A 27,197-nucleotide genomic window follows, 5' to 3' on the forward strand; every position below is an offset into this window, starting at 1 on the left:
GTTTGTTCCAGCTGCAGCTGCCAAACAAGCCTACATGCACCAGTACACGACGTTGAAGCGTGCAGCCTCGTAACCGCAATCCCACAAGTTCAACTTGACGTCTCCCATAGTCGTATTTTGAAAGAAGGAAGACAGTCGTTCTAACTTGAGGCTCTTCATATTACCTTCAACATGAAGAAGGTCCTCAGTCTCCTTCCTCTAGCCCTTGTCATACCAGCAATCCTCGCAGCGCCAGCCGAGGACACACAAGTCGTTCTTGGTGGGACTAGCCCTGTTCAAAATGGTCTCTTCCACCTGCCAGGTGCCGAGAGAGTGCATCAATGGTTTGAAGATGGGAAGCAGTTCATCAAGCAACACGGCTTAACCTGTAAGTCCGTATGCCTGATCCGGTTCCCTCTGACTGAAACAAACGTCGCAGATGAGCTGGTTCAACACCCTCATTTTGGTGACTATAAGCTCAGGGTCACGGAGCCCAAGCTTTGTGACCCTTCGGTGAAACAGTACTCCGGTTACCTTGATATCACCGATGATAAGCATCTGTTCTTCTGGTCAGTGATGCCATCTTTTTCTTCCGTTATTTCAAATTTTCAATCTTGATTGTTTTTAGGTTCTTTGAGTCACGCACCTCTCCTGAAGATGCGCCCCTTGTAATGTGGCTTAACGGCGGCCCAGGGTGTAGCTCGTCTACCGGCCTTCTGTTTGAACTTGGTCCCTGTAATATCGCCGACGAAGGTGCCAACACGACGTTCAACCCCCACAGCTGGAATACCCACGCGAACATTATCTTCCTTGACCAGCCCATTAACGTTGGATATTCGTACTCTGAAGATGGCAGCACCGTTGACACGAGCCCTGTTGCTGGAAAGGATGTGTATGCCTTCATGGAACTCTTCCTCACCCGCTTTCCCGAATACTCCACTCAACCTTTCCATCTCGCTGCCGAGAGTTATGGCGGCACCTATGTTCCGAACATTGCAAACGTCATCTACACCGAGAATCAACAGCTTCCTCTTTCGCCCGAGGCTGGACTTGTCAAGATCAACCTTGCCTCTGTTATGATAGGCAATGGAATGACCGACAACTACATCCAAATGGCATCGATACCTGACTTATCTCTGCGAAGGACCGTACCCGATCTATGATGACCCCGATGGTGCGCAATGCACTGCCCTGAGGAGCAAAGTCCCGACCTGCCAGAGGCTGATCCAATCTTGTCGCTCTTTTAATTCCCGCTTAACCTGCGTACCTGCTGCGTTGTATTGCAACTCTCAGCTTTACGCTCCCATCCAACGTATGTGCCATTGTTACGAGATCTAATCACACCTGAACTCGCCCTTCAGAATCCGGCCTCAACCCTTACGATGCGCGTATCAAATGTGATCCTGAGACAGACGGCCCTCTATGTTACCGTCAGATGGGTTGGATTGAGACTTATATGAACGATCCTGCTGTCAAAGCTGCTCTTGGTGTGAATCCCGAGCGCAAATTCGAGTCGTGTAACATGGCTGTCAATCAGGCATTTATGCTTCAGGGTGATTCGATGCGTAATACACCGCTTTTGCTGACAGATATGATCAATGATGGTGTCAGGCTGTTGATCTATGCTGGTAACGCGGGTGAGGCTAAACTTTCTATTCTGGCTGCGGATTTCTGATGCCACTTTCAGATATGATGTGCAATTACATGGTACATATCTCATCATTCAGGTTTGTTTTCCGTAAGCTCACGTATATTTCAGGGCAACGAACGTTGGCTCGAACAACTTGACACTATCTTCTTGGACGAGTTCTCCACGGCTACGACTGAGCAGTGGGTAACGATACGTTCTGGAAAGGTAGCCGGTACTGTCCGGTCTGCCGGTGGCGGTGGTTCTGGCGCTGGAAACGTAACCTTCGTTACTGTTTACGAATCTGGGTCAGGAGACATACCTTGTTTTGTGTTTTGATAATTAACTATTTATCTTTTCAGGCACATGGTTCCTTACGACCAACCTGAAGCTGCCTTGGTGAGTGATGGAATCCAAGTGTTCGGGTTCATTCGCTCATACCATACACAGGACATGATGACGAGGTGGATCATGGACATCCCGCTCACGCTCGATATCACGGAGGCAGCGCCTCTCGTGCCCTTCGGAGGAATATAAATTGAACGTCCATCTCACAGACAACCTAAGGCGCCTTGTATTATTAGATAATGGGCCTTACTTATCGCACTTGACATGAGCCCTAATTGGGCTGTTGCAGCTTTCTCACTGCATCGCCGTGACACGTTTTTACGAATGTTTGTCTAGAACGTCATTCAACGTGCTCCTCATGTTTCGGTCGTGAGAACCAACCCCTGTTTTCAACACGTACAGACTTGCTAGACCTCGGGGGATACTTTGCTGCGCCCAAGTCCAGATACGAAGTGAGTTGGCAGCTTCACAAGTTAAATTTAGCAGCAATCAGTGCTTGCTGTGAAACGTCCTCGCTGGTTGCTGTGGGCGCCTCCGAAGGTAATATATATCTTTTGAACACACGGCATAGCCGCAGTAGATCCACTCTTTGTCCTATCGCTCGTCTGTCATGTTAACTCACTCACAAAATGTGGCTCTCACACCGCTCGACTTCAGCAACTACCAAAATGTCCTTATCGACGTTCTGTGGAGCCAACTCACGGAGAGCGCAATAGAGCCAATGCAAGCGCCGGTACCATACTTGATTAATTTCGCAGAAGACTGCTTGCTTTGCTCCATCGTGGTGTTGAGGAGGCAGTGCATGGATCAAGCACCCGGCGATTTCGTCCCTTTAGAGGAGGAAGTCCCCTATGAAGAGGAAGAGGAACCAATCGGCCTCGTATATGTCACCGCTGCCCCTGCACAAAGTGCAGCGCAGGAGGCAAATGTTGGGATCATCATCTCTGAATGCCATCAACGCAAGGGCTTCGCTCGCGAAGCCGTAGAGCTTGCGCTGAAATGGGTATTTGAAGACCTCAAGTTCCATCGCATCCAAGCAGCGTTCATGAATAACGCCCAGAAAGATCGCGCAATGCGGCTTTTCGTGGGACAGGGCTTCATGCACGAAGGCACCCGGCGGCGTTCGGTATTTCAGCCGGAGAGAGGGGGTGTGGTTGGTGTCTGGAAAGATGTCACATACCTGGCGATGCTTGATACGGAGTGGGCGCTTAGGAACGTACTGAAGCGCCAGGGCACAGCACCAAGCTTGTGGGATGAAATGTTTGCGCGGCACGCGATGGAGAGAGAGGAGATGATGAAATGGGATGAGAAGCACAATAGGATCAGGAAGGTGTCGAGCACCGAAACCCTGCACGATAGGGAAACTTCGCGCCAACCCGACCGCACAATCATTGACCCATGGCCTTCAGATATGTCGTCTTCTTCCTCGTGTCAATCCTCCTCCTATGGTTCGGTGCCACCTTCACCAGGCCCTGGCGCTGCAGATATCTCCAAAGCTATGCGAGAATATCTTGATTTCAGGGAGAGCCACCCGAGATGGAGCCCGTTGCAAGAGCTAGATGATGTCTCGCGACGGTCTTCGCCTTCCCCCTATGATTTTTACATCCCTTCCGAGTCGTCACCAATTCATGATCCGCCTCGTTCGCCTTCAGTTCCTTCGAGCGTCTCTGAATTTGATTCTGAGGATGAGAGTGACGTAGCGCCTTCATTGCAAGCGCTACGCAGAATCCATACCTCAGGCAGTCAGCTATCGTGGACCCAGCGCCCTCTGATCCCTATCAGTCGGCCCGGGAGTGCCAGTGGAAGTTCTGATTCTGGGTCCTGGTCTGACGCGTCTGCCGGTGACGGCGTCGACGGCTCAGATGGCAGCGACTGGGATATGATGTCTGAGCCAGAGCGATCCTCTTGATCGTCGCACTGCTACATACATACTATCTGATATCTCATCATATTGCTTCCAAATCATGTACAAACCTAGCAAGTGTTTCTCAGTCTGACTCGGGCATGAATCCGGATATCCCTGATTAATCATCTGTATCACTTATATTTACAAATCGCATCACCTGTACTTGATGGTGTACTACTGGCTAGTATCATCACTTTCTATTCCCTGTTTCAAGAGACTTCCCTGGGGTTGAACGTTGGGTTGAGTCGGATGACAAAACAGTTGATCTTGGGCTTATCCCGGGTCACTCTCCTCTTCAGTACTCGCGAGGCCCCGCAACAAATAACAAAGACCTCAACTTTTATTTCATTACTAGTATTTGGATCAAAACGCGCACTCCTGTCAGTACAACTTGAAGAAACCCCCCATAACTTGACAACAATTCTCGAGACTGCAACATATTCTCAACAAAATCATTCGTCTTGCCCTCTTCAAGAATTCGACCGGGCTCTTGTATAGTATCTTACAGCTCCATGATGATTCTCTGCAGGAAGCCATTCCACAAACGTCGCGTCGGATAGGACGATGGGAACCTTCACCTGGCCCATCGAGATGTTCGTCTTGTCGCATTTCTGCCTGCGATATTCTGTGAACGTGCCGCTCTCCACTCTGCTCAGCTTCTTTCAGGCTATCCGAATATTAATTAAAATAAGATTCTACATAGCTTCGTGAGTGAAATGTGTGATTGTTATCACTTGGGATACTTACGAAAATCGCCCGGAAATTTATCTAGAATTTTATCGCATCAACATTCTGCCAGTGGCAAGTGAGAGTACCGTCCTTGCCAACACCTGCTGTCGCGCTCACATGGCTTCCTGCACTTTCGTGGATACGAAGCCTGCACTGATGCACATGGGCCCGCACTTACGGTGGACCCCTTCTTACTACTTCTGTCACTAACTGTCTCCTCATCAGGGCTCACCTCGATGCGTCGCTTTGCAGCTCCTACATTTGGGGATCCGAGGTTCACTGCCCCTTCAGGGCTTCCGGCGACAGCAAGGGTTTCGAACACTTGCTGAATCACACGAGATATGGTGGCCATGTTTCTCATATGGCGGTCGATGAATCTCCTTCATACATGAGGAAAAGACTTTCTAGAGATCAGGTAGAAGAGAGTGGGATGTACACACAGGATCCCCATCCGTGTAAGTGTTGCTACGAGCCAGGAAGGCAATTCTACGAAGCGGATTCGTGATGTTATCGAATTCCAGGGAGCGGTCATTTTTCCCTGGCCCGTCTTCCACGATTCGAGCCGGCTCGTACAATGTCTTACAACTCCATAACAACTTTCTGCAGGAGCCATTCCTTGAACGATGAGTCAGATAAGACGATGGGAACCTTCACCTGGCCCATCGAGACGTTTGTCTTGTCGCATTTCTGCCTGCGATATTCTGTGAACGTGCCTCTCTCCACGAGACGTATAGTTGGCTTTCTTGCTCTCCCTTGCCAAAAAGCCATATGATATTCATCGTTTGTCATGAGGTCTTCAAAAGTTTGCTGTGTGGCCATTTTCGCGTCCTTTCCTGTGAAATATAAATTTTTAGCGCAATCGCGGAAGAGCTCCGAAGCAAGCACGAACCTATTTCACCTCCAATTTCTACCAAGTACCCATAAGTAACTGGCGTGTCTCGATCATCGGCTACAACAGTGAAATCTATGATTTGGCCGATCCATCGTGTAGAGGCAGATACGATCGCGTTCGTCAATTGCGACTCTGTACACGTTGATCCATACGCCAGCCCAAGTGAGCCACTGCCTCGGCAGGAATTTTAGCTGCTAAGCCTGGCCACATCGATAAAATCGCAACTCACTCTCGCCTATGAAGGTAATTGATGACGGGTAATCCGTCATCTGGCGCAAAGCCTTTCACAGTGACGACATCGCCAATGCGGTATCTCCACAAGCCATTGCGTGTCGTCAAGACGGGCTCGTAATGTCCTCCAGTCACAAGCTCCCACTGCAGCAGAGATGAGCAGACAAAGCTGGGATGCAGTGAATGGTTCTTACGGCGGACAATACACGCTCCGAAGGCTCGTTGGAACGCACGTCCAGATACTCGGTGACACCATCTACAGGTACCACCTTGAAGTCGGTATTAGGGTCGCCGTTGAAATATGGTACGGCGATATAACACTCTGAGCTGCCATAACAAGGAGACTGCATGGCAACAGAAGGCCCGAGGACGTGAGTGATCTTGTGTCGCTGTTAGTTAAGTAGTAGACCGTCCACAATTGACGTGCCTTTGGAACCGATGCAGCAGCGGGACCTCCAGTGATCCCAATGAACTTTTTCAAGTCAGGCCACACACGGACTGCCCAACCCTGGATTCCGGGAGGCCCGATTTCGCGAAGTTCGGCAGCTCGAAGAGGGTTTGGAGTAAAATGTTTCTGATACAAATTATAAACTGAATGAAATTTAACAATCAAGCGCAAATATGACCTCTAAAGGCTCTCGCAAATGGTCTAGTTTTTCCATGTCTGGGATAATCCCGTTCTCGATGCAGTTGACGAGCAGAGGCCACTCATCCTCTACATACTGCAAAAAATTGACGAATACACTGGCGAAGAGGAAGCGAATGGTTGTGACCCGACGGTCTGCGAGTGCAAATAGCGCATTCAGAATGAAGAAAGCGCGATAGCTCTTCACCAAGGAAATCGCGTATGGATCGGTTTTTCCCGGAACTGAAAGTTGCCTAGAGATCAGCATGCACATGCGAAAACAGAGCGATGGACTTACCCCATAAATTAATTCTGTCCTTGTCGTGGTCGACGTGCCAGTTCATTTGCATTCGCAGAAAACCGACGGTTACCGAGCACACTGGCAACACCTTGGAGCTATGGCCGTCCTCGAAATCAATCTTCAGGGCTTGCCCAAAACTCAAAGAAGATGGTGATAAGATACTACCCTCCGAGTGGCAAAGCGGCAAATATAAAGGATGATGCAAAAGGTGCGGTGCAGGTCGATATATCGGGAATGTCTTTGGTGCTTTTCCAGATGTTGTGCTGGAAGCAGCTAAGCAGTAGGGCAGTCCTGGGGCGAACATGTTCTCCACGTCAGACTCCTTGCAAGGTGTCGCAAAAAACTTGGCCATGAACGGCCTGTAAGGATCGTAATTTGTGGTGGGAATGGATTCTCGGAAACTGCGCAGAAATTCTATATCATCATTCGAATTTCTCTGTGACATAACCTCGCGGAACTTTTCCAACTCGGAAGCATGTTGAGCAAACTGAGACACAGAATTTGGCCGTATAAACTCAAGCAGGGCTTGATCCAGGAGATCTTTGAGCCGCTGAGAGATTTCAGGCGACAAAGAGTGCAGGAGATTTGTGTCAGGACGAGACATTGTTGAAATATGGTGCGCGGTTGGATCGTGACATTATATAGCGCGAGTGGTCTAGTGTTGATTGTATAGCCCGAAGATATTAAACCTAAAGGGAAGGGAAGGGAAGATGATGGTGCTCAGTACTCGCATCAGTGTGCAATGTGCATCGGACACCCTTCTAGTTGTTGTGCTGGCATTCATGATCCATGGCTCCGGGTTGAAAATAAGATAATGGAGTAAGTGGTACTAAGTACATCAAGTTGCCTGAGAATGTTCCCTGGCAGGTCCCTTCACTGGCACCAAGTGTACCAATGAGATTATGATCACCCTCACGCATTCTCTGTAAACGGCATCAGCTCCGCTGGCAGCTCGCTGGTGATGCGCACAGTATTCAAATTGAATTACTCATCGAGGGATCAAAATCAGAATTGAGAAAATGATGATTTTCTAGTATGTAGTGCGAGGTTGTTAGCAGCCGACGAAACCCGTAATAAAACTTACAGTCACGAAGGAAGCTACAGTCATGGATATCGGGTCTATATCATAGAATCAGGACGGTTCAATGAATCATCAACACCACAACAACACAATTACATACCTTCATTCCACGTCAGCTGGATCCATGAGAGATATACTCTTATGATTCAGGTTCCGGGCTTAGTAGGAACAGCGACGATAATAGGAGTTCGTGGCGCGCAGAATATATTCGGCTGATTCCGATAATCTATTATACTAACTAATTACTCCGCCACTCGGATGCTCTCGTAACTCCGCTAAGAAGTGCACGAACCATGTCGGCTGATTGCTATGTCACAACATATACACCTCTTGCATGTCTCAAAATCATGAAGAACGAGAAAAAAATGACGAAATTGTGTAGACAAGTAAGTATTGGAAGTGTGTCAGATCCGAGTCATGATCCAGAATTCATTTCGTTGGCTCGTGTCATATTAAGCTGCACTCGGTCACGCAAGACGTGATTTTAAGGTGTTCAGCATTGCCGGAGTGAATCACACACATGTGAGCGCGGACATTAGTGTTTGGTCTCAATCACCATGACCCAAAATTCGATCCATTGGCTCGTGTCACATCTTTCATCCATAGACCAGTGCACACATAAACCAGTGCATCGAGGGTAAGACAACGTGACTGGTTGACTTGAAAATTCATCTTTCCTTCACAAGGTAAAGTAAACCCTCCCACCAGATTTACGGAAATTATTGTAATTGTTAGCTATATATAGTTAATTATGACATTCTAGTCTGTTCACCAGTTCACTGATGACCTCCCAGTCACCGCATGCCCTCGCATGCACCCCCTTGATCGATTATCCTGGGTCAACTTTCAACTAACGCGTCTGAATACTAAAGAGCGCGCAGAGGACATGGGGGTGGGTCGAGAAGAGCGGAAGCGGACCCTATTTTTCAAACGACTGTTCTGATGAGTTAAAGTAGTACGCCGCCAAAGAATACCACAACCGCTCGCTCGAGCACATTCGCAAATGAGTAAAGCAGACACAGTGCTGATAGTGAGGCCCGATTCATGTGGACAGTGAAAAAAGCAACCGTGCATCAACAAAAGCGCACCTGGCGTGCCATATGGCCAGTTACTACCTTGTACGGTTTACAAACCCCGAACAGAATGGTAAAAGAAATGCATGAGATTGCAGCAGTATCCAACTACTAACAGATGTGTGTGAAATGTAAAGCTTGTACACGAAGGTTTTTATGCATGAGATCGTAGCATGTACGTACTATGCAAATTGATGGCAGATAGGTGCCAAATGTAAACTTGTACACGGCATGTGCGAAGTTTGCACAGTGATCAACAGGAGTGCAGAGGTATGTAGGAGATGGTAGATGTATGCATGTACAAGTGGTAGTCAAATGTAAAACTCACTAGCAGTGCACTAAATGCTAGTATAGCCCATACTAGCTGGTGCGTGTAGATTGTCAGTGCAAGTGTAGAGGTGCGTGATTTTGCTGTTCGTCTCTCGCTAAGGACATTAGGACCCCGGACCACGAACTAAGCCGACTGCAGGTACGTACATGAATTTTAGAATTTTCGCCAAGTCAAGTTCCGAAGATCCGTCCGGCTCTTTCAGGCTGCTCGAAAGGCGTGAAACAGATGTCGTGGGAAAGCGTGAAGCTTCAGCGCAGAGACGCAAAGAAACCAAGAAGGGGCATACCTGTTCGAAATGGGTGAAACAGAATCTGAAACTTCGTAGGAAAGTGTGAAGCTTCAGCGCAGAGACACAAGAAGCCAATAAGGGTGTACCTACCCAAAAAGGGTAAAACCGAGCGTCATGGGAAAGCTTGAAGCTTCACTCAGGTAGAGACGCAAAGGCTTGATGCTTCATGAAGCATCAAGCTACAGACGTCAAGAAATTAGACACGGTGTGTGTTTTATCACATACCTTTAAGCATCAATATGACACTATAGCCTGAAGCGAGTCAATGTTCTAAATCCTATCATCGTTTGCATCATGATCAGTGACCATATTCCCATCCCCTGATGTAGGCGGCGGCAGTCATTGGACCAGTTGACTTCTCGTCAACATGCTGCAGCTCCGCAAAGTCGAGTCTTCTTCTGGCCCTTTCAAGATGACATGTTTTAGTATGTTTCATATTCAAAAATATAAGACATACCAGGTGAATGGTGAGAGAGCGAACAATTGAGTTTCGAGATAAGTGAGATAAGCTGATTTAGGACGTTAAGGCTAACATGCCACGAATCAGTGAGACATCGAGGCCCCGGCCGGCGCTGGCGCCGTTAATTTAAAAGTGAGTTACCTGTTTGCTGTAAGTACTGTCATGATACGTTCTAACTGATATGATCTATGATCAATGCAGTAGCACATGTACAGTTCCTCATATGATAATCTGAATCACAAGTGGAAATTGAGACGAGGGTTTGGGCGGTTCTGTTACTGATATATAACCTTACAGCTTGTGAGCGTTTGAACCTTGGCTCCAGACACGTTTCTAGTAGCCTTAGCCTCATACGCCATTGATCAAGGGCTACAATGTTATCCTTCCCAGACGGCCTGCGTCTCACCACAGCAAGGGTACCACTCACCTTCGCTTCTTGTGTCCTTCCACCATTCGTATGCTACTTCACCACAGCTATTCTTGTCATGCTTCCCCGAACCCAGCTAGTCCGCATTGTCTTATGGCCCATCACAGCGATCCTCGCTTTTCGCGCTGCGACGTCGCTAGATGTGTCCATGGGGCAACCGAAACCTGACTTCTTGAATGTGGTGCTTCAAGTGAGTTCCCGTCGTACTCGCATTAACTGCTACAGGGTTGAACTTATCCTTCAGCTATCCATGTTTTATATTGCTGTACGCACCCTTGAATGGACGGTGCAGACAAAATCTTTTATTCGCATGGCTCGGCGATCGTCAAAGCAAAATTCCGTGCTCGACATACTTGATTTGGTGTTTAACGTTCGAGGTTGTGGTTGGAACTGGTCGCAGGGACTATACGTCCCGCCTGAGATACATCCTACATCCTCACGATTAGCCTTTGCTACGTCCAACCTCGTCTCTGGTCTAAAGCACTTTTTTCTTTGCGTTACGATTCACTCTGCCGTGCAGTCTTTTTCGCCAAAGACGTTTGGTTCTGTTGATGGTGGTACCATCTTTGACCAATCACTTCCCCTGCACCTCCGTTATCTACGATCGAGCATCATCGCAACGCTATGCGCATTCGTCATCTATTCAGCACTCCAAACCGGTTATGAGATCACTGTAGCTCTTTGCGTACTGTTATTGAGGGCAACATCCAGACCAATGCCCCCCCTCATTCGACTCTCCCTGGCGCTCCACTTCTCTCAGAGATTTCTGGAGCCGACGCTGGCACCAGTGGTTACGTCGGCTATTCATTTTCGGTGGACGCCCACTTTCTTTGCTCTTTGGGCGCGTCGGGAGTGTCATAGGCGCGTTCCTCGTCTCTGGCATTTGGCACCACGTCGCACTATCCGCCATGGACCCGTCCTCGGAGATGTGGCGCATGGTGGTGCCATTTGGAATGATGGGCGTTGGCATGATTATCGAGCGTGCTGTTGCGGGGCATAAGACAGGTGGCCGGATGGGATGGATCTGGACAATGTGCTGGATGGGGTTGTGGGGAAACGTGATGGTGGATGGGTGCACGAGAGCTGGGATGTATGGGGGTTCGAGCATTTTGGGTAGTGCGATGCCTTTAAGACGATCGATCGAGCAGTTGGTGAGGGCGTTTGACGATTATCTACATGCATGTTAGCAGAAAATCGCAGTGGTAAATATTGATCGAATAGCCGGTACTAATAATTGTATGCAATCATGCTCAGTGTCACATGATACTCTCCGATCTCGAGGTTTTAAGAAGGAAAAGGATTAGGCCAGGGTGAGGTGGTTGGTTGGTTGGTTTAGAATGAGAATGAAAAACCAACATGATAGGTTATGGTAGATGTGAGAGATGGATGAGGTTTAGGAAATGAGGAGTGTTTTTGGCGCTGTGTGCCGTCGCTTAGGCCTTAGGGTTAGTTCGAAGTCCGCTGGTGGCTGACCTTTGTTTACAAATGTTATCTTCCAGCCAGTTCAACAAACGATTTACACCGTGATGCATGATCCCTCCTCTTGTTTGCGTTTTTGCTGGTGCATTTTGAAAGCCGAGAGGAACTCCGAAAGAACTGCACACAATCAGAAGGCGCTACAATCAAAGAAGGGTCCGTCCCCGAAAAATAAAACATCTCATCTTCTGCGCTCCTTCATATCTTGTCACACCAAGCGTTCTGTCTGGGCTAACATCTCGTCAGTCAATGTCAATGCCTACCTAGCTGTTGCCTGCGTCACAGCAGTCGGTGACATCCCAGCCACCTTTCGTGGTCAGCTATCGACTTTTTATCACTTACAGCTTGCCTGAAGCTTTGCATTCTAGTGCCTGCGTCAGCTCCTTCCCCTCACTTTTTCCGATGCTGACACTATCCAATACCTGCAGTTTGATATACCCTCGCATACGCCAACATCAATTGCTTCTCCGTCTTAAGTACTCCATTATTCTTTCCCTTCACAAGTACAAGTTCCTCGATATGCCTCGTCTTAAGTGTCATACAACAAGTACCCTGTTCCGTCTCAACAGCGGCGGCCACCAGTGTCGTTTCAGCTTCGGGCCGCAGTACCAGGAGACCACCTTCATTTGAAGGTTTCGTGGGACATAGGAGAAACAGGCCTCTCAACGACAGAAGTATCAGCAATTATTGGAAGCAGCATGGGGTGTGGTGTTTAATCTATCGATCAGCACCTCGGGGATATACTGGGTAACAATAGGGAGATGTGGAACAGACGTGGACTGGGATTTATATCCTCAAACGTGGCATCGAATCTCCTTTTCTTTCCAACCTTAACCTTGTTTTTTCCTCGCTTCAGTTTCTGTCTATGTGAAAAACATGTTCGTCATGTCTGACGTGCCTTCATGTCGCTCCTTGTCAGGGTCATCCCCTCGTTATCGCAATGTGATGTACAGGTCTATGAGCACCGTGACATCTACGTAGACTCGCTTCTGTTTGTCTCGTCACCTTTTCATCCATCGGTAGCGTTGATGCAAGTGATTTGATAATTTGAGCGATACAGTGAGTGTCTAGTAGCCTCCCTGGCCCGGGCGGTCGTAAAGAAGGTGGAGGGTAGGGGTTGCATGTAGTTACTATACTGAAGGGCAGTTGTGGACGATGGTTGCAAAGCTAGCGTGATACCTATTTCTACCACCTCAAAGAAGGCCAAAGGAGGCGCCAACATGATAGATGAATAACTACACTAGCATGCACCTCATCATGACCCCAGATGATTGATGACCGCTGGTATAGTATCCTGCCCGTAAAGATGAGAACACCGGATGTTTGAGAAGAATTATCACATACCTCAAGACTAAGGTGAATGACCTCTGTAGATGACGAGTATGAACTCGATCACATTTTCAAAGGCTGCGGAGCTCCGGAGGTCGTACTCGGACACCTGAAGAAAAAGGGAGGTGCCAGTCGAGTCTTTATCTTCGGTTAACTGCTGTAGCATCCTGGTAACTTTGTCTCCTTGATGATAGTCGAACAAGCGGCTAGATACACGCTGCCCCCTTTGCCGCCATGCAAAGTCGAACTTGAGTCCGGGGGAATCATCTTGGACTTTCGTTTGAAATGACTGATTACAGCATGAAAGATCGGCGCCAATGAGCTGGTGCACTCCAATGTAGTCTTCACCAATCGGTAAGTTATATAGTTGGGTGAAAGCGGTCACTCACTTGACAGCTCCCTATCGAGTACCGCTGAAACAACGACAGCACAAATCGGATTAGGGTTATCGCGGTCGGCAGTGACCGCAACTGAAAACTCGACGATTTTGGATTTCCGAGTAGCGGAAATGACCTTCCCTTTAATTCTGGTGCACGGTTGATCAGCAGCAAGAGCTGCTGCTTGAACCTTGGGAAACCACGTCTCGTTTGTAGCCTAGCTCCATTTGTCTAGAAGGAGAGCTGCCATTGCTGACAGCCCTGCGTTTCGCTCGAGAAGGTATGTGACAATATGTTCCAGACGTCCATCACGAGTAACGTGTAGTACTGTTCTGGCAGTACGGTCCTGCAGAGAAAGATTACAAAATGGTTCAACGAGCGCTTTTACGACAGGTAGCAACTGGTGGAATAACCGATTGGGGTCAAACGAAATGAGATAATGGAGAGGGGTGAAAATAGCGACAGTGAAATTCACATCTGCACCACGTTGACGAAATTTGCGGATTGATTCATGCGATGGCGTTGTCGCCCTAACAGCCATGCACAGAATGTTGCTTGGTAGGTCGACCTTCAATTGTGACAGCAGGAAATCCACGGCGACTTCGCTTCCAGTCACAGCTGCCCACGAAATTGGAGCATGGGAGCCACTAATGTATTGGTGACACAAATAAGGTTCGAAGGAAGAAAGCTTGTTGAGATCGACGCCCACCTTCAGGAGAACACTGAGGCAGTCGGGGTTCTTGGCTATGGCGAAAATCAAGGGAGAACCCCAACCAGGGACAGTATCCGCGTCCAGTAGATGGGGGCGCTGCTTGACGGTGAATTCGATCATCTATAGCTTCTCATGTTCAAGCGGAATGAACAAAAGTGAGGGAAAAGTTACAGCAGCACTCAGCCACCTATCAGTAGTAGGTTCAACGATTTTAAACCCAGGCGTTTGTTTTCCAGCACGTTTTGATTTGCAAGTACACGATGTTTTTTGATGTTAACTCTGAGTTCAGCCGTGACAGGGCATCCATAACGCAAGGTTCCTCATCCGACACATGTCCAAGGTCCTTCCATCCTAGAATTGCATAGCTTAGCAACGGATGGTCTTTGCTGACATCCGCAACTTGAACATCAGCACGGCTTGCAGAAAGCCGATGTCGCAATGCCGGATGTGTGCCTATACAAACATCAGTTTCTTAGCTCATATACGTGAAAGGTAGTATTGCACCTTCTGCGCATATCTCATCCACAAAGTCGCATAACACATACATTATCAAGAGCTCGCAGATGCGTGCGTGCATGTCTGAGATCGATTTGAGGATCTTATTAGGGCGACTGATCAAGTATTCCTAGTTGTGTAGCGCATCAGCGGACGAGTATGATGAAGAAGATTGATAAGTCATACTTTGACACTATAATGGGATAGAGCGATGATCCTAGTCCTCTCGTTGTAGGTCACAAGGCTTCCGCACGCGGCCACGATATCCATGATGTCCGTAACGCCAAGGTCCTCATTGAGACTCGGCCGCCCAACCTCGATCGTCATCGCTTCGTTGAGCTGGTCAAGCGTCAAAGGGGTGAATGCGCCAGCCAGCAAAAGTAAGCAACGCTGGGCAATGGTCCTGTCATACGTTTCATATAGTCCTGCTGGAAGGTCGTCGAGGGCTTTCCGAATACTGTCGGGTCTTTTACACGTTATGCTGACGTCCAGTTGACACTGAACCCAGCGAAACCTGCGTGTGATAATATGACGATGAATTTCCGAAGAACGAGCGCAAACTCATATACTTACATGCCCTCAGCCTTTTCTAACAATTTCTCCAAGACTGTCTTCTTCAGCGCGTCGGATAGACGTGACAAACGCTTCTGATTCTTCAGCTGCTCCGTAATGTGCGCGCATATATCTGCTCTCACCTGTTCTGTACTGTCCTTCAACGACAAGGTGGGGAGATCACGAAAGGCGTCTTGAATGTCTGGCTCGCTTCTACCGGCGACGAAAAGTCGTAGTCGAGCATCTTCGGCAAGGTTTACAAGACGTCCGACCAGGTCGGGGTAGTCCTTACATTGGTCCAAGGCGTCAATCACGAGGACTGGTCGGTGAGCTAGCGTAGACACTTCAACAAGAAGCTTTCGTAGAAATCCCAGATCTACAGGACACGGCTTTGCATCACGTTTTTGCTGCCAGAGGTTTCGCAGAGAATCAAGGTCCCCTTTCGTGTTGGATTCTTGCTGTTCGCCTATCTTTGTGATCCAGTCATCTTTAGATTGTTGAAGCAGCTGAACAATCTCAACGACAGCCGAGCTGAAGTATCACAAGTTAACGTAGGCTCTGAAAGCTCTCCAGACGAGTCTAAACTTACGCAAGGATCGTCTTTCCGTGGCCAGCTGTTGCGAGATTTAGTGACCTACAATCAATGGCAAATGATAGAGCTAACCCTGGCCATTCAAGCATAGGAATGCGCCTTCTGAGTTGTTCCAAGCCACAAACTGACCGTTTTGGAAAATCCAACGACGGGTTCCGGGGTTGCGCTGACCACAGGAGACAGCGTGCTTTTCAGTACAAGACAGAGAGTTCATCCATTCAAGTAACTTTCGACGTTCCTCGGCTATGTATGCTTGAACAGGTTGAGGAGGAAACTGAAAGTCAGCGACTCACCTTGTTCGCGCACCTTTTGAGCAGCAGAATCCTTCCTAAATTCCTCGACTCCTCGATTACCCTCCTGGAGTGTCCGACTGACTTGCTGGAGTTCAAGTTTGACTTCCTTGAGCGTGTTCCTTGCGATGGTATTAGTATTAGCGATCTTCACAAGCAAGCAAGATCACCATGTGTCGATTGCTAAAATATGTGTGATCTCGTCACAGTAGGATTTCAATCTATCGATGATTGCGCCTGCTGCTTTTTCCTTGAATGGCCACGTCAATCTGGAAATCGTCTTCATTTTCCCGCTTTCCCGGGCCTGTTCGTTTGGCAGAATGCTCTTCAGTTCTACCAGCAAATTTGCAACTGGTCCGTCTGTGGCCATCAATTTTGAAAGTGCATGGCGGAGATTGGGTGGAAGAGAGTCGTCCTTCTCGATTACCATAACTGTGGTGAGGACGCCACCGACTGCGCTGAGCTCATTAAGCGGACTCTGACAGGACGAGTCGGCGTTGCAGACGGAAGCAACATATCCATATAAAAAAGCTGAAGCTTGCGCTACTGTTTGAATGACCTGAAGAACAGTGAGACCGCTGGTGATGGGATCCATCTGAACAGCGGAAAGCGACTCGGAGACCAAGCACCACAGCGACTTTAAATTAAGGAAAGGCGCTCGATAGTCCATTTGCAAAGCTGAGGTCTTGCAGGGACCCATCGAAGATCGATAAGGATTGATATGAGACATACGAGGAACTACATAGATCTTCTTGAGTATCATAGGGCAATGTGATTGAGCTGCAGGAATAGAAACTTTCGCCCAAGATCTAGTAGCCTGAGAGCCTCGATGATCATCAACATGAAGCTCTGAGGAAGCACCATGACGCACCATTGATTTGCGAGGTTGGGAGTACCCTGAGCCTTTTTGAGTTGAACGCCCCCAAAAGGGTCCTTCAATTGCTGACGTCCAGAAGGGTGCATCAAATCCGGGCCTTCTCGAACTACGCCTCACACGCTCTTCCAAGATTTGACCTCTCCCACCTAGGCTCATTCACCTCATGCCCTCGCATGCACCCCCTTGATCGATTATCCCGGGCCAACTTTCAGCTGACGCGTCTGAATACTTAAAGAGCGCGCAGAGGGCATATGCGGGTGGGTCAAGAAGAGCGAGAGCAGACTCTATTTTGCAAACGACTGTTCTGACGAGTTAGAGTAGTACGTCGTCAAAGAATACCACAACCGCTCCCTCGAGCACACTCGCAAATGAGTAAACCGGACACAGCGCTGGTGGTGAGGCCCGGTTCATCTGGACAGTGTAACCCTGGCAGCGGCGTAAGTTCATGGCAACCTGTTATCATTCGGACCTTTCTCGGTTCCTTCGAACAACCTCAAACCCTGAGCGAAAAAAGTCCGGACACCCTCACGTCATTCACAATGAAAAGACCCCAGACTCTGTTCAACATCTTCGGTTCAGCTGAATGTCGTGGCCGTCACCGAGCAGATGCGCGGCGGAGTTGTCGCGCATGCGCAGCTATGGTAGCATTTGTGTTTGTGACAGAGTTCAAATACTGACATGGACACTGGACAGGGAATACTATTACCTGTGATACGACGACGACGACGAATAGACACATTACGGACGGCACCGCCTCGCTGGGGATGCACCACTGCTGAACTTGGAGCCGCAATACTAAACCTTCGAAGTACGGGAAAAGCTTGAGAAGATGCGCTTTTGACGATCGAGTGGCACAGAGCATTGATATTCACGCGTCACTGGGCATTGGCACTCGTGATCGTGATTCCACTCATACCTACCGTGCATCGAGAAGTATCACTCGTCAAGGTGTGCATCTTCAGTCACGCCATTCAAATCTTAACAGTGATTTGGCCCTATTGCAGCGCCGCCATGTCACGCAAAATTCAGTGGCACGGCCTGCAGGCAACGGACACCAGGCTCAGCACTGCGGCTCCCAACATTACACCACACATCGTGATGCACTGCAGCAACCAGCGCCTCAAATAACCATACCATTCACGCCAACGCCATCCTGCACGCTTGTTAATGCCCTTCGACCAGATATTAGAGGAGTACCGCTGTACCGGAGCCGTATCTGCGGCCGCAGCATACTATACGCAATCATATCACTGCACTCGACTCGTTCCACCCCACTTCCCCGATGTTACCGTCTCACAGCTCGGTACTCTCGATGGCGCACTGTGTAGATGATGATACCCTAGGCGCCACCAAACCTCAGTCTACTCAACCTACAACAAGACACTCTGACCCATTTTACGGCCGTAAGCAGGCTTCGCGGCTGTGTGCTCTTCATTACCCATTTTTTGCTTGTCCAAAGTGCCCCCCTTCTAACTCACGAGTAAGGCTCCCCCATATGCACTTCATCGTACGAAATTCCATTCTTCCGTAACTTCCACCGCTCTCGTCCTGCTCCAGAACTCGAGGCGCGCTTTATTTTACGGTAGCTGGATACGCGCCCTCAGTGTATAAGACTATCCATCATATAATTGTATTCATTGATGTACTAGATGCTAGGATACAAATAACACAACGTCCTAACGAGGTGTAAGTGCCACATCATCGACAGGAGTAACGACTCAGAAGGAGAGACGCTAACAAGGAAAAGACGGTAGCGCGGGGTTGGGGAGGGCGGGAGCCGGCGTGTGGAGAGTGGGGAGTTGAGGATTATACACTGCTTGGTGATGCGGCTGCAACATTAACTTGAAGCGAAGATGTTGAGCAGAGTCTGGGGTCTTTTCATTGTGAATGATGTGAGGGTGTCCGGACTTTGTGTGCACAGGGTTTAAAGTCGTTCGAAGGAACCGAGAAAGGTCCGAATGATAACAGGTTACCAGGAACCGCAGCGGCGTCGCGTAAAATTGATGGCAAGCGCCCATTGGCCTATTTGTAAGAGTATGTGGTGCCCTGTTCCAACTCGGAGCCTCATTCGGTTCCGACATTTGATAACATTCAAATCCGAACATCCGAAGCCCGAAATCCCCCAAACACCATCGCGTAGCATATAAAACAGATTATTCACTGGAGTATATATATGTAAGACCTATGAGCAACGTTGCCCACATTCCCCTAGTAGAATGTGGGCGTTTAGTGCATTTCGAACAAGTACCTTGCTGCATCCATCACATGTCTCCATCATTCCAAAGCTATCTTCGCGGCTAACTCACTTGTTTTACGGTGAAAATTCGGGAGGGAGTTTTCGGGTGTATCGCTGATCTGGGGCGATAATGCACATCTCTGCGGGGATGACTTCGTCGCGATCCTTAGAGCCAACTTGGATGCCAATGATATTCGGATATTCTATTCGGCGACCTCAAGCTTTCTTGAAATAGTCCTGCATTCGCTGTAAGAAAAGTCGTTATGAATGTAATCAATATCGAAACATACCTTTACCGTAGTGTTTTCGAAATCAAAGTTGCCAGCGTTGGGGACTAAGCCGCGAATCTTCTTAAGCCCCGGCCGGCAGATGAGCGTGGCGGAAATGCCCTTGAAAAAAACTCTTCAACTGCATAAACTGCTGCGGTTGATGGTTGAAGATTGCCCTCGTCTCTTTAGGTAGGAAGAACTGGGGGGCGGGAAGTAGGGATTCGGCAGAGGAACATATTGTGGTGGTGGATGGTATGAACGAGGCAGATCTTGATGGGAGGCCAAGGATCGAGTGCACGGAAGATAAACAAGCGAGTGGTGATAAAGATAAGCCAGCGTGCGCAACTCGTTGATTTTGCCTTGATGGACAGAACGAGAGGGAGGTCGATGGGGAGGACAATATGATGGGAGGACGGAGGACAATGGGGAGGACGATGTGGAGGACGATGTGGAGTACGATGATGGAAGGCAAGGAGTACATAAGCAGCCTGTGCAATTTTCAATAGGAATTAACCGAGAATTAAGATACACGGACCGGTTCCGTATGTTTCTGGGGTCTCTCGGTTATAACTTACGGTATACTGCTGGTAACTGAAGGCCATTAAGCGTAAAAGCCCCGAGTTGGAACAGGTCACACATCACCGTATTTGTAACTCTGAAGACCCTGCCAGTGCATTAGCGCCTATTGAAGATGATCGATAAGACTGATATAAAGCACATGAGCACGAATCAGGAGCCATAAATATCTCCCGAGAGCAACCCGAGAGCCCAGGTTATTTGAGGTTATTTGCGGATACAATTTTTTTGCTATGGGCCGACCTAAAACGGTGATATCGTGTGGTATCACAAAGAACATATATACTACTACATTGCTACAGTGGGTGTGGAATATATATATGTATGAATATATTATACTAGACTATGGAAGCCAAGATGTAACAATCTAAGAACTTCGAGGCCGAACGATGACAGCGAAACGATCAAAGCAAGTCGACAGTGCAAGTTTGTGCAAATTTTTAAAGCTAGACGTGTTAGCGAGGCAGAGAGAACAAGGTATCAGACGTCACACCACTCCCACCGGAACAGATGGCATACAATGGACGACTTTGGAGAGAACTTGAAGTCAGGCTCACTCATGGTATAGGAATCATTTCTGACTCTTCAGGCTCAAGCGGTGGCCCAAGGTGTATGCGAAGAATGAGAACACCGTCCTCTAAGGCGACGGATACGTCTTCCTTCTGAAGAAAATGTGCACTTGAGCCGCAGAATCGTAGGGGAATTCGGCCTACTCGCCTTGGTATCATAACGAACGGGAATTATCCTGCGGAACTTGCCATACTTGCGTTCTTTGAGTGCGATCAGACCATCTGGAAGTGGTTGTCGGGATTCTCCTGTGATCGAAACTTGTTTCACACACCGTTCTGGCATCTTGATAACTCGACCTTCAGGTCGCTCTTCTTCACTCCTGGAAGTTCAAACATTGCCGTTGTCACTCTACTCTCGCTGCAAAAGAAGTAATCGGCTCTGGGTATAAAAGTCGCGTTGGATGGTATAGGGGGGATGACGTGAGACGGGCTGATGATGGCGGTCCTACAATAAGATTAGGAACACATAACTTGAGTGGATATCAATGCACGACCGCTCACCTGTGTAATGAGGTAGGAGCGTGTGTTTGGGCTGCTAGCCCCGACGGATCTGGTGTGTGACTGCTACTTGAATGTCTCACGTGTGGATTTGATTCATTCTCTCGTCTTGGGTTCGCACTCTGGGGGCGACGATATGGATGCACCATATTGTGTGCGGGCGGTAATTTCGCTCGCACCGGTCCGACTGAATGCACACCGCTAGCAGACGGTGTGCCAGAAGGCGGACTAGTGCCAGCTGCCATATGACGCGTCGTATCAATGTGTATATGAGGTCTCATATCTTGGGACATGACATTTCGTCTTCTTGAAGAAGTCCCTGACGCTGATGACACATGATGCAGGTGCTGTGGGATCTCACTGCGGCGTTGACTTGGAACAATGGGTACGTGCTCTTGAAGCTCAATCATAGGCGGCGACATGGCGTATACATTTTGAGGCTGTTGCTGTGGATTCAAAGCGTGTTGAGCAGGCTGATCAAGCTGCTCTGGAATGTTGTTGTCGAGCTCTGTCGTCTCCCATGAATATGGTGTTGGGGGCGTTGGGGGCATTGACATATTTCCCTGGGTGTATGGGTACTGGTAAGACATTGAAAAAAAGGGGCGATGCTTCCCCGACGCGTTTTTATACCGAGCCCGCGCGTGACTCAAAAGCTTCCGCGGATCCGAATTATGTGTCACGGCGGGAGGACCCCGAAAATCTACAAACAAGACTCCTATCTTTTTGGCGTGAAAAGGTGGTAACGGTATGTCATAAAAATCCCGCGAAAAGTGTGACTCACGAAATGACCATCCATCACGAATAGACCGTAACCGATGGTAGAGACAGAGTTTTTAGGAGAAAGTAAGTTGTTGAGGTCTGCCGAATACAGTGTTCGTAAACTGCTGCTCATCTCCGTCGGTGTGCGGGGTCCTAACACGAGAGGCGGTGTACTCCCATATACATAGCACATTGTTCGAACTCTTGGGACGTGGACCACAATGGCTGATGAGCATTATTACATACATGAGTTTTCCAGTAGCAAAGATAGCATAAAACGATGTATGGTAGCGTTAGAAAAGTCAGAAAGAAAAGCCTACGAACTTTCATCTGGACTGTCAGCCCTCCACTGCCGCAGGTACCTCCGATGACGTGGCTGCAATGCTTTGACTGTCACGGCGAGACCGAGGAATCAACTGCCCTGTCTCCGCGACGCGCGCGCCCCTCTCAACACTCTCATGTCTGCTTCGACTCCTATTATTCCTGATTGGGTCCGCGAAGCGACGCTCAATGTTTCCTCGTGCGTTCGAACTGCGCCTACTTGGAGGGACCACAGGAGACAGTGAGTGGTCGCGATGTGGTATGTACGACACCACAGGTGATCCATATGAAGAAGACAGCGATGGCGGTGGCACCGAGGGATAGGACAACATATGAGGAACAGTGAATGTTGATGGAGGATTTGACGTCAACGAAGCAGACGATGGTGGCGTCGTCATATGCGTCCCATTACTGACATAACTTGTAGGATTTGTGCCGACAATAGGCGAGAATGGGAATGGTGACTCTGTCGAGGAAGGAGAGTGCGATAATGGTGTATTGCTTTCTGACATATTGTTTATTGGGCGCCGTATCGAGGAGGAAGGTCGGGGGATAGGGACACCATGGATTGCTTGTGAAGGCTGCGTCACAGATGTACTAGGCGATGACAGATTGGACACAGATCGTCGATGTGTAGGCTGCGAATACGGATCTGCCGAGGACAGGCCAACAAGGTTGTCGACTGACAGACCGAGCTTGAATATGAGAAGGCACGGTTGAATACACAAAAGACAGATCAAAAGCCAGTGCTCACCCGTCTCCTATGTTCAAGGAGCTCTTCGCGATACACCTCGTTTAACCGCGATACTCGCACATAATCTCTTTCTGTGTCAACTAGGCGGTTACGCAACTGCTCGTTTTCCCGTCTCATGGCTTCCAGCATGACTTCTGCACTTGGGACCATAGGGTCCCGACCAGCTATAAACATCGGAACTCCCACACTGTGGTCTGGGGGAGCAGTGATCCCATTTGTCCCAGATTGCTGTTGCTGTTGTTGTTGCTGCCGTTGCTGCTGAAGTCGAAGTGCAGACAATTCCCGACTAAGCCTATTTACGTGAGATTCCGACTCTGCCTCGAGCACGTTTTCAAGTTGAATTTTCTCCTCCCGAAGCTGTGCACGACATGGAATAAGTCACTTTCAAAGAGAGAAGTGACCCCTTACATACCTGCTCGAGTTTGCGAGACAATACGTTGATGATCCGTTCTTCCTCTGCTTCGTAGGCATTGATGAGATCTTCTTCTCGCTTCAGGCTGCTGTTTGAGCTGGTGGTGGACAGTCGTCGGATAGGAGAGTCCCCCATGATGTCGAGCTCGCTGTACATCTGATACCTAACTACTGAAGGCTCTGATGCTACGCCTGTTCAAATACGATGAGATGGTGGGTGTTGACTAAGGAAATGGAAAGAAACGCTGTGGATTGACAGCTAATTGGGCGGAAACTTATCCTCCGGATGGCTTAGAAAGGCAATCATGAACCTGGTGCATTGTGGAACGCCATTTTTCGCCTTCACATCATTAAAATTAATCTTAAGCGAAGCGAAGCATTCACATGAATCACAATGGAGGTATCAAAACGGTATGGACAAAGAACAAGAATACTAGTGATTAAAAGTCATATCCCTCCACCTTAAACGTCTTTCCATATTGAAGGTAGCTATCCATGATTTTCAGGATCGGGTCGGGTAAACCCATGCTCAGAAGAGTAAACGAGATCTTGGCATGACCATGAATCTGGCCCAACTTGAAGAAGCACCGCGCAATCAGCGTTGGATACTGTAGGCAAGGTGAGCTAGTTTCCTAGACAAAGGGGACATCACGTACGGTCATCTCCGTATAATCAGCATATTGGTATGCTGCTACTCGTATCGCAGCCTGAATTGTGCGCGTGATGTCTCCTTCTTCGGCATACATTTCTAAAAGTTTCGCCCATGGCTTTTGGGAGTAACGCGAAGTGTCTAGGCATCGCTGATAAGCCTCTTTAGCCTCCTCTTTGTGGTGTAAGCGTATGCCTAGGTCTCCGAGGATCTCCCATTCTAGGCCAGTTTTCCGGTATGCAACGTGCTGTGTTTTGAAATGTGCGACTTCTGCTCGGAAGATAGTCCACACCCGCAAGTCCTGGGAAGATGCGTTGTATTCAAAGAACGACCTGCCAGTTGTGGAGTGATTCTTACCTCGTAAAGGACCATAAACAGGTTATCTAGCCACCGCTCACACAGGCGCTTGTTTGTGAATGAGAACGTCTCCTGACTGGAGTTTGACAGCTGCGATGGCTCAGGCTCCTCCCCGGCAGCCTGCACCGGCTTCTCGAGTGTCATGCCTTGCACGCTCGCTGACTCTGTTGCCTCGTCCTGTTCCGCAATGCCATTACGAGTGGACTCTGCAATTTCGCGTTCTGTGTCAGATTCTGAGGACACACGGATGATCGGGATGGCGGAAACATTCAGCCCATTCTCAAGTTCGGGCTTGCTCTCTGATTCCGAGAGGGGGCTGGACATCCCTCGTGTTGACGCGTCATCGTCTGCGAGCGTTGCACTCCCCGCGGTCATAGAGCCATCCTCGTGGATCACTGTGACGTTTTTGTTCACATCTCGTGCACCGTTGCTGGTCACCACTTTTTGGATGTCTGCCTGGGCCTTCTGCATCCGGTACTCTTCTTCCATAACAAACACCACACTCCGCGTCTTCAGCAACTCGTCCCAGCCTATATCAGCAACAAGACGTGTAAGCAAGGAATAGGCCCTCGCCCACGTTCCACGAAGACCAGGCGCAGGAAGGCGAAGGAGGGCAGGATCGGCCTGAAGACACATGAGATGGGAACAGCAATATAATGTTCTCACGAACCACATCGTCATCACTTTTCGTTTTTTCGGGGAGGATGTCGCCAATCTGGCGCTGGAAAGGCAAGTGAACCTTTGCAGGTACAAGAGCACGGTGAGCATCACGTCCATTGAAAGTGAACATTGGACATGAGTTCAGCGTTAAAAGTGCCTGTGGTGGCGGTCAGTGAAATTGACTGCACTCAAGAAAGCTGCATACCGATTCGTAGTCTTTTGTATCAATGTATAGCTCAGTGAGCTTCTCCCAAGTAACAAATTCACTCGGTGCACAGTTAACAGCCTCTCTCGCAAGTTTTAATGCCCAGTCCGGCCTGCCCTTAGACCGAAGGAAATCACTCTGCACGTGAAGAAGGGTGTAAGAGTGTGGAGTATGCTTCATGGCGGCAGAGATGATCTGAACTGCCTTTACTTCCTCATCTTGTCATAAAGAATGTCAGACGGGACGGCGTCTTGAAAGAGGAAGAAACCAGCGCACTCATTCCAATGTAACTTCTTGCCAGGAGCGAGGCAATCTCCGGCTCTCGTGCAGCCAGTTTCTCAAATAAGTTAGCTGCTGGCTGACAGCGACCACTGTCGCCGAAGTACTTCATTACACCCGCAGTCAAGTGGTTAGAAACCACAGTAGCAACCTGTATCTCGGGATCTGATCCGACCTGCCATCCTATATTGGGATCAGCTTCTTGAACAAGCAAGGCCAAAAGGTAAAGCGCTCACCCTTCATAAATAAGGCCTCAGCCGCCTGCAAAAATCGGAGTTCGCCTTCAATTGTAGTGATAGGATCGAGCTTGCGGTAAGCTTCCAACCAGTAAGTCGGGTCGTCGGAGTAGAGGATAGCCCGAAGCAGCGCAGAGAGGTATGTTTCCTGCCATATTTCTGGAGTCGCTTCGTGTCTAGAGCCCACAACCACAATCAATAAGTTGATACGTGCTATAAGGGAACACGCACCGCTCGCCACGAAGATCTACAACATAGGCAACGACACCTCCTGGGATCTTCACATCTACACGGATATCGACGCGAGAGAACGCGTTGAAGCAGCTTTAACAAAGTATTCAGCATATATAGAGGTATAAATGTAGCGAGAACAAACCAATAACAGCCATTCCTGACTTTCCATGCTGTACTCTTCGAAAACCAAGCAGAATTGTCCTCGATGGAGTATGTGAGAGAATTAATGTACGCGGCGAGGGATGCTGAAGAGGACGCATCCACTCCGGATACAAAATGATATGAGCCAATCTAACCAATGGTTAAGATGCGCGTCACATATTCCAGATGTTAGAACTCACATCGCGTTGTCCAGTACGTCCTGTGCTCTTCACAATATGACAGAGGTCTGGGGGGCCAAGTTCGCGGAATGTTGCTATTATGCATGGTCAATGTTTGAATAAGTAAGGTCGAAACATGCTTGACTGACCAAGGCTTTCGGTCCTTGCTGTTAAAGCTTCTCCAAGCTCAACCTGAAACAGAGTGAGCCTGACATTGGTCCGCAGCCATGAGAATTGTGCCAACCTCGAATAGCTCTGGGACGTCTTTAAAGGACGCCGTTGCGTCCGCCATGACGATCGACGTCTATTCAAAGTAAGTTATGCTGTCAACTGGCGTACCTGCCACCTCGCAATATCAAGGACGATGTTGAAGACGCGCCATGTTTGTTACCAAGGCTGTTGCCAAACAACGCCTGTGGCTGTGCGACCTGCTTTAGGTTGAAAGTTTCTTCTTACTTCGACAGATCATATCAAATGATATCGTGGTTGAGATCTGAGATGTGATGGGCGGATCCACGCACCCATGCCCTTGCAACAGATGAAATCTTCATCTCCAGTATACCTTAAATCACAATCCTCCTCGGGAGATTGGCTGGCTTCTTTCTATCAAGGCCTATCAAGGTCTGACTCCAGGAGACTAGGAGGAAACGGTCATCTGGCCATCACTCAAGGCAAGTTCCTCAAGAAGACCGTAAGAAGGTGAAACCAGGGGTACCTCACAGTCGCTCCCAATATTAATTCACTGCCTACACCGTTTCCGCTCAACTGGCACCGTTGCACGTTGACACGCCACCCACGGGGCACTGCATACTGCTCGGTACCGTATAACTCGCCCCAAACTGTGCAGGCGCTGCTGGTGTTGACA

At 48.8% G+C, this 27,197-nt stretch overlaps 7 protein-coding genes across 7 annotated transcripts; 3 read left to right on the forward strand and 4 right to left on the reverse strand.

Annotated features, from left to right (window-relative positions):
* Positions 1 to 171: 171 nt before the first annotated feature.
* Positions 172 to 2,354, forward strand: DFJ58DRAFT_857841 (Alpha/Beta hydrolase protein; the record flags this gene model as incomplete). The annotated part of the gene is made up of 9 exons (XM_041393954.1): positions 172 to 367; positions 419 to 548; positions 608 to 1,127; positions 1,198 to 1,291; positions 1,341 to 1,616; positions 1,667 to 1,686; positions 1,739 to 1,914; positions 1,969 to 2,005; positions 2,057 to 2,354. 9 exons carry the CDS (start codon positions 172 to 174, stop codon positions 2,141 to 2,143), a joined length of 1,536 nt encoding a protein of 511 aa, XP_041239247.1. The 3' UTR covers positions 2,144 to 2,354.
* Positions 2,355 to 2,756: 402 nt separating this feature from the next.
* DFJ58DRAFT_666862 (uncharacterized protein) lies at positions 2,757 to 3,305 on the forward strand (the record flags this gene model as incomplete). The annotated part of the gene is made up of 1 exon (XM_041382586.1): positions 2,757 to 3,305. A coding segment is annotated over one exon (549 nt), but the record flags the coding sequence as incomplete, so codon positions are not given.
* Positions 3,306 to 5,168: 1,863 nt separating this feature from the next.
* Positions 5,169 to 7,242, reverse strand: DFJ58DRAFT_732730 (GH3 auxin-responsive promoter; the record flags this gene model as incomplete). The annotated part of the gene is made up of 7 exons (XM_041386204.1): positions 5,169 to 5,422; positions 5,479 to 5,651; positions 5,711 to 5,856; positions 5,907 to 6,101; positions 6,149 to 6,286; positions 6,339 to 6,580; positions 6,636 to 7,242. 7 exons carry the CDS (start codon positions 7,240 to 7,242, stop codon positions 5,169 to 5,171), a joined length of 1,755 nt encoding a protein of 584 aa, XP_041239249.1.
* A 3,115-nt stretch (positions 7,243 to 10,357) lies between these two features.
* DFJ58DRAFT_809806 (uncharacterized protein) lies at positions 10,358 to 11,744 on the forward strand (the record flags this gene model as incomplete). The annotated part of the gene is made up of 3 exons (XM_041391374.1): positions 10,358 to 10,489; positions 10,544 to 10,958; positions 10,999 to 11,744. 3 exons carry the CDS (start codon positions 10,358 to 10,360, stop codon positions 11,484 to 11,486), a joined length of 1,035 nt encoding a protein of 344 aa, XP_041239250.1. The 3' UTR covers positions 11,487 to 11,744.
* Positions 11,745 to 13,698: 1,954 nt separating this feature from the next.
* Positions 13,699 to 16,852, reverse strand: DFJ58DRAFT_748627 (uncharacterized protein; the record flags this gene model as incomplete). The annotated part of the gene is made up of 11 exons (XM_041387604.1): positions 13,699 to 14,313; positions 14,365 to 14,380; positions 14,433 to 14,646; positions 14,698 to 14,818; positions 14,875 to 15,202; positions 15,262 to 15,332; positions 15,384 to 15,771; positions 15,830 to 15,854; positions 15,905 to 16,075; positions 16,126 to 16,244; positions 16,293 to 16,852. The coding sequence occupies 11 exons, from the start codon at positions 16,850 to 16,852 to the stop codon at positions 13,699 to 13,701; spliced, it is 2,628 nt and encodes an 875-aa protein (XP_041239251.1).
* Positions 16,853 to 20,648: 3,796 nt separating this feature from the next.
* Positions 20,649 to 23,549, reverse strand: DFJ58DRAFT_857859 (uncharacterized protein; the record flags this gene model as incomplete). Its single annotated transcript, XM_041393955.1, has 8 exons — positions 20,649 to 21,094; positions 21,116 to 21,150; positions 21,231 to 21,725; positions 22,257 to 22,798; positions 22,837 to 22,909; positions 22,982 to 23,338; positions 23,394 to 23,478; positions 23,503 to 23,549. 8 exons carry the CDS (start codon positions 23,547 to 23,549, stop codon positions 20,914 to 20,916), a joined length of 1,815 nt encoding a protein of 604 aa, XP_041239252.1. The 3' UTR covers positions 20,649 to 20,913.
* Positions 23,550 to 23,696: 147 nt separating this feature from the next.
* On the reverse strand, positions 23,697 to 26,713 carry DFJ58DRAFT_688988 (Chs5p-Arf1p-binding proteins-domain-containing protein). The gene is made up of 12 exons (XM_041383356.1): positions 26,577 to 26,713; positions 26,482 to 26,524; positions 26,354 to 26,427; positions 26,155 to 26,303; positions 26,010 to 26,102; positions 25,779 to 25,954; positions 25,540 to 25,725; positions 25,264 to 25,481; positions 25,069 to 25,215; positions 24,399 to 25,022; positions 24,049 to 24,342; positions 23,697 to 24,000 (listed from the first exon to the last, which is right to left on the reverse strand). Exons 1-12 carry the CDS (start codon positions 26,622 to 26,624, stop codon positions 23,833 to 23,835), a joined length of 2,220 nt encoding a protein of 739 aa, XP_041239253.1. The 5' UTR covers positions 26,625 to 26,713; the 3' UTR covers positions 23,697 to 23,832.
* Between the last annotated feature and the right edge of the window lie 484 nt (positions 26,714 to 27,197).

Source organism: Suillus subalutaceus (assembly GCF_016647625.1).
Source record: "Suillus subalutaceus strain FC151 chromosome Unknown DFJ58scaffold_131, whole genome shotgun sequence".
Lineage (NCBI taxonomy): Eukaryota > Fungi > Basidiomycota > Agaricomycetes > Boletales > Suillaceae > Suillus > Suillus subalutaceus.

Bases quoted from the DNA above. Each gene is read 5' to 3' on its own strand.
- DFJ58DRAFT_688988 (XM_041383356.1), bottom strand. From the start codon at position 26,624: ATGGCGGACGCAACGGCGTCCTTTAAAGACGTCCCAGAGCTATTCGAG. The intron at 26,103-26,154 runs GTTTGTTCTCGC...ACTTTGTTAAAG, and splicing joins GTCAGGAATGGCTGTTATTG to CTGCTTCAACGCGTTCTCTC. The intron at 24,001-24,048 runs GTACGTGATGTC...CCTTGCCTACAG, and splicing joins CTGATTATACGGAGATGACC to TATCCAACGCTGATTGCGCG.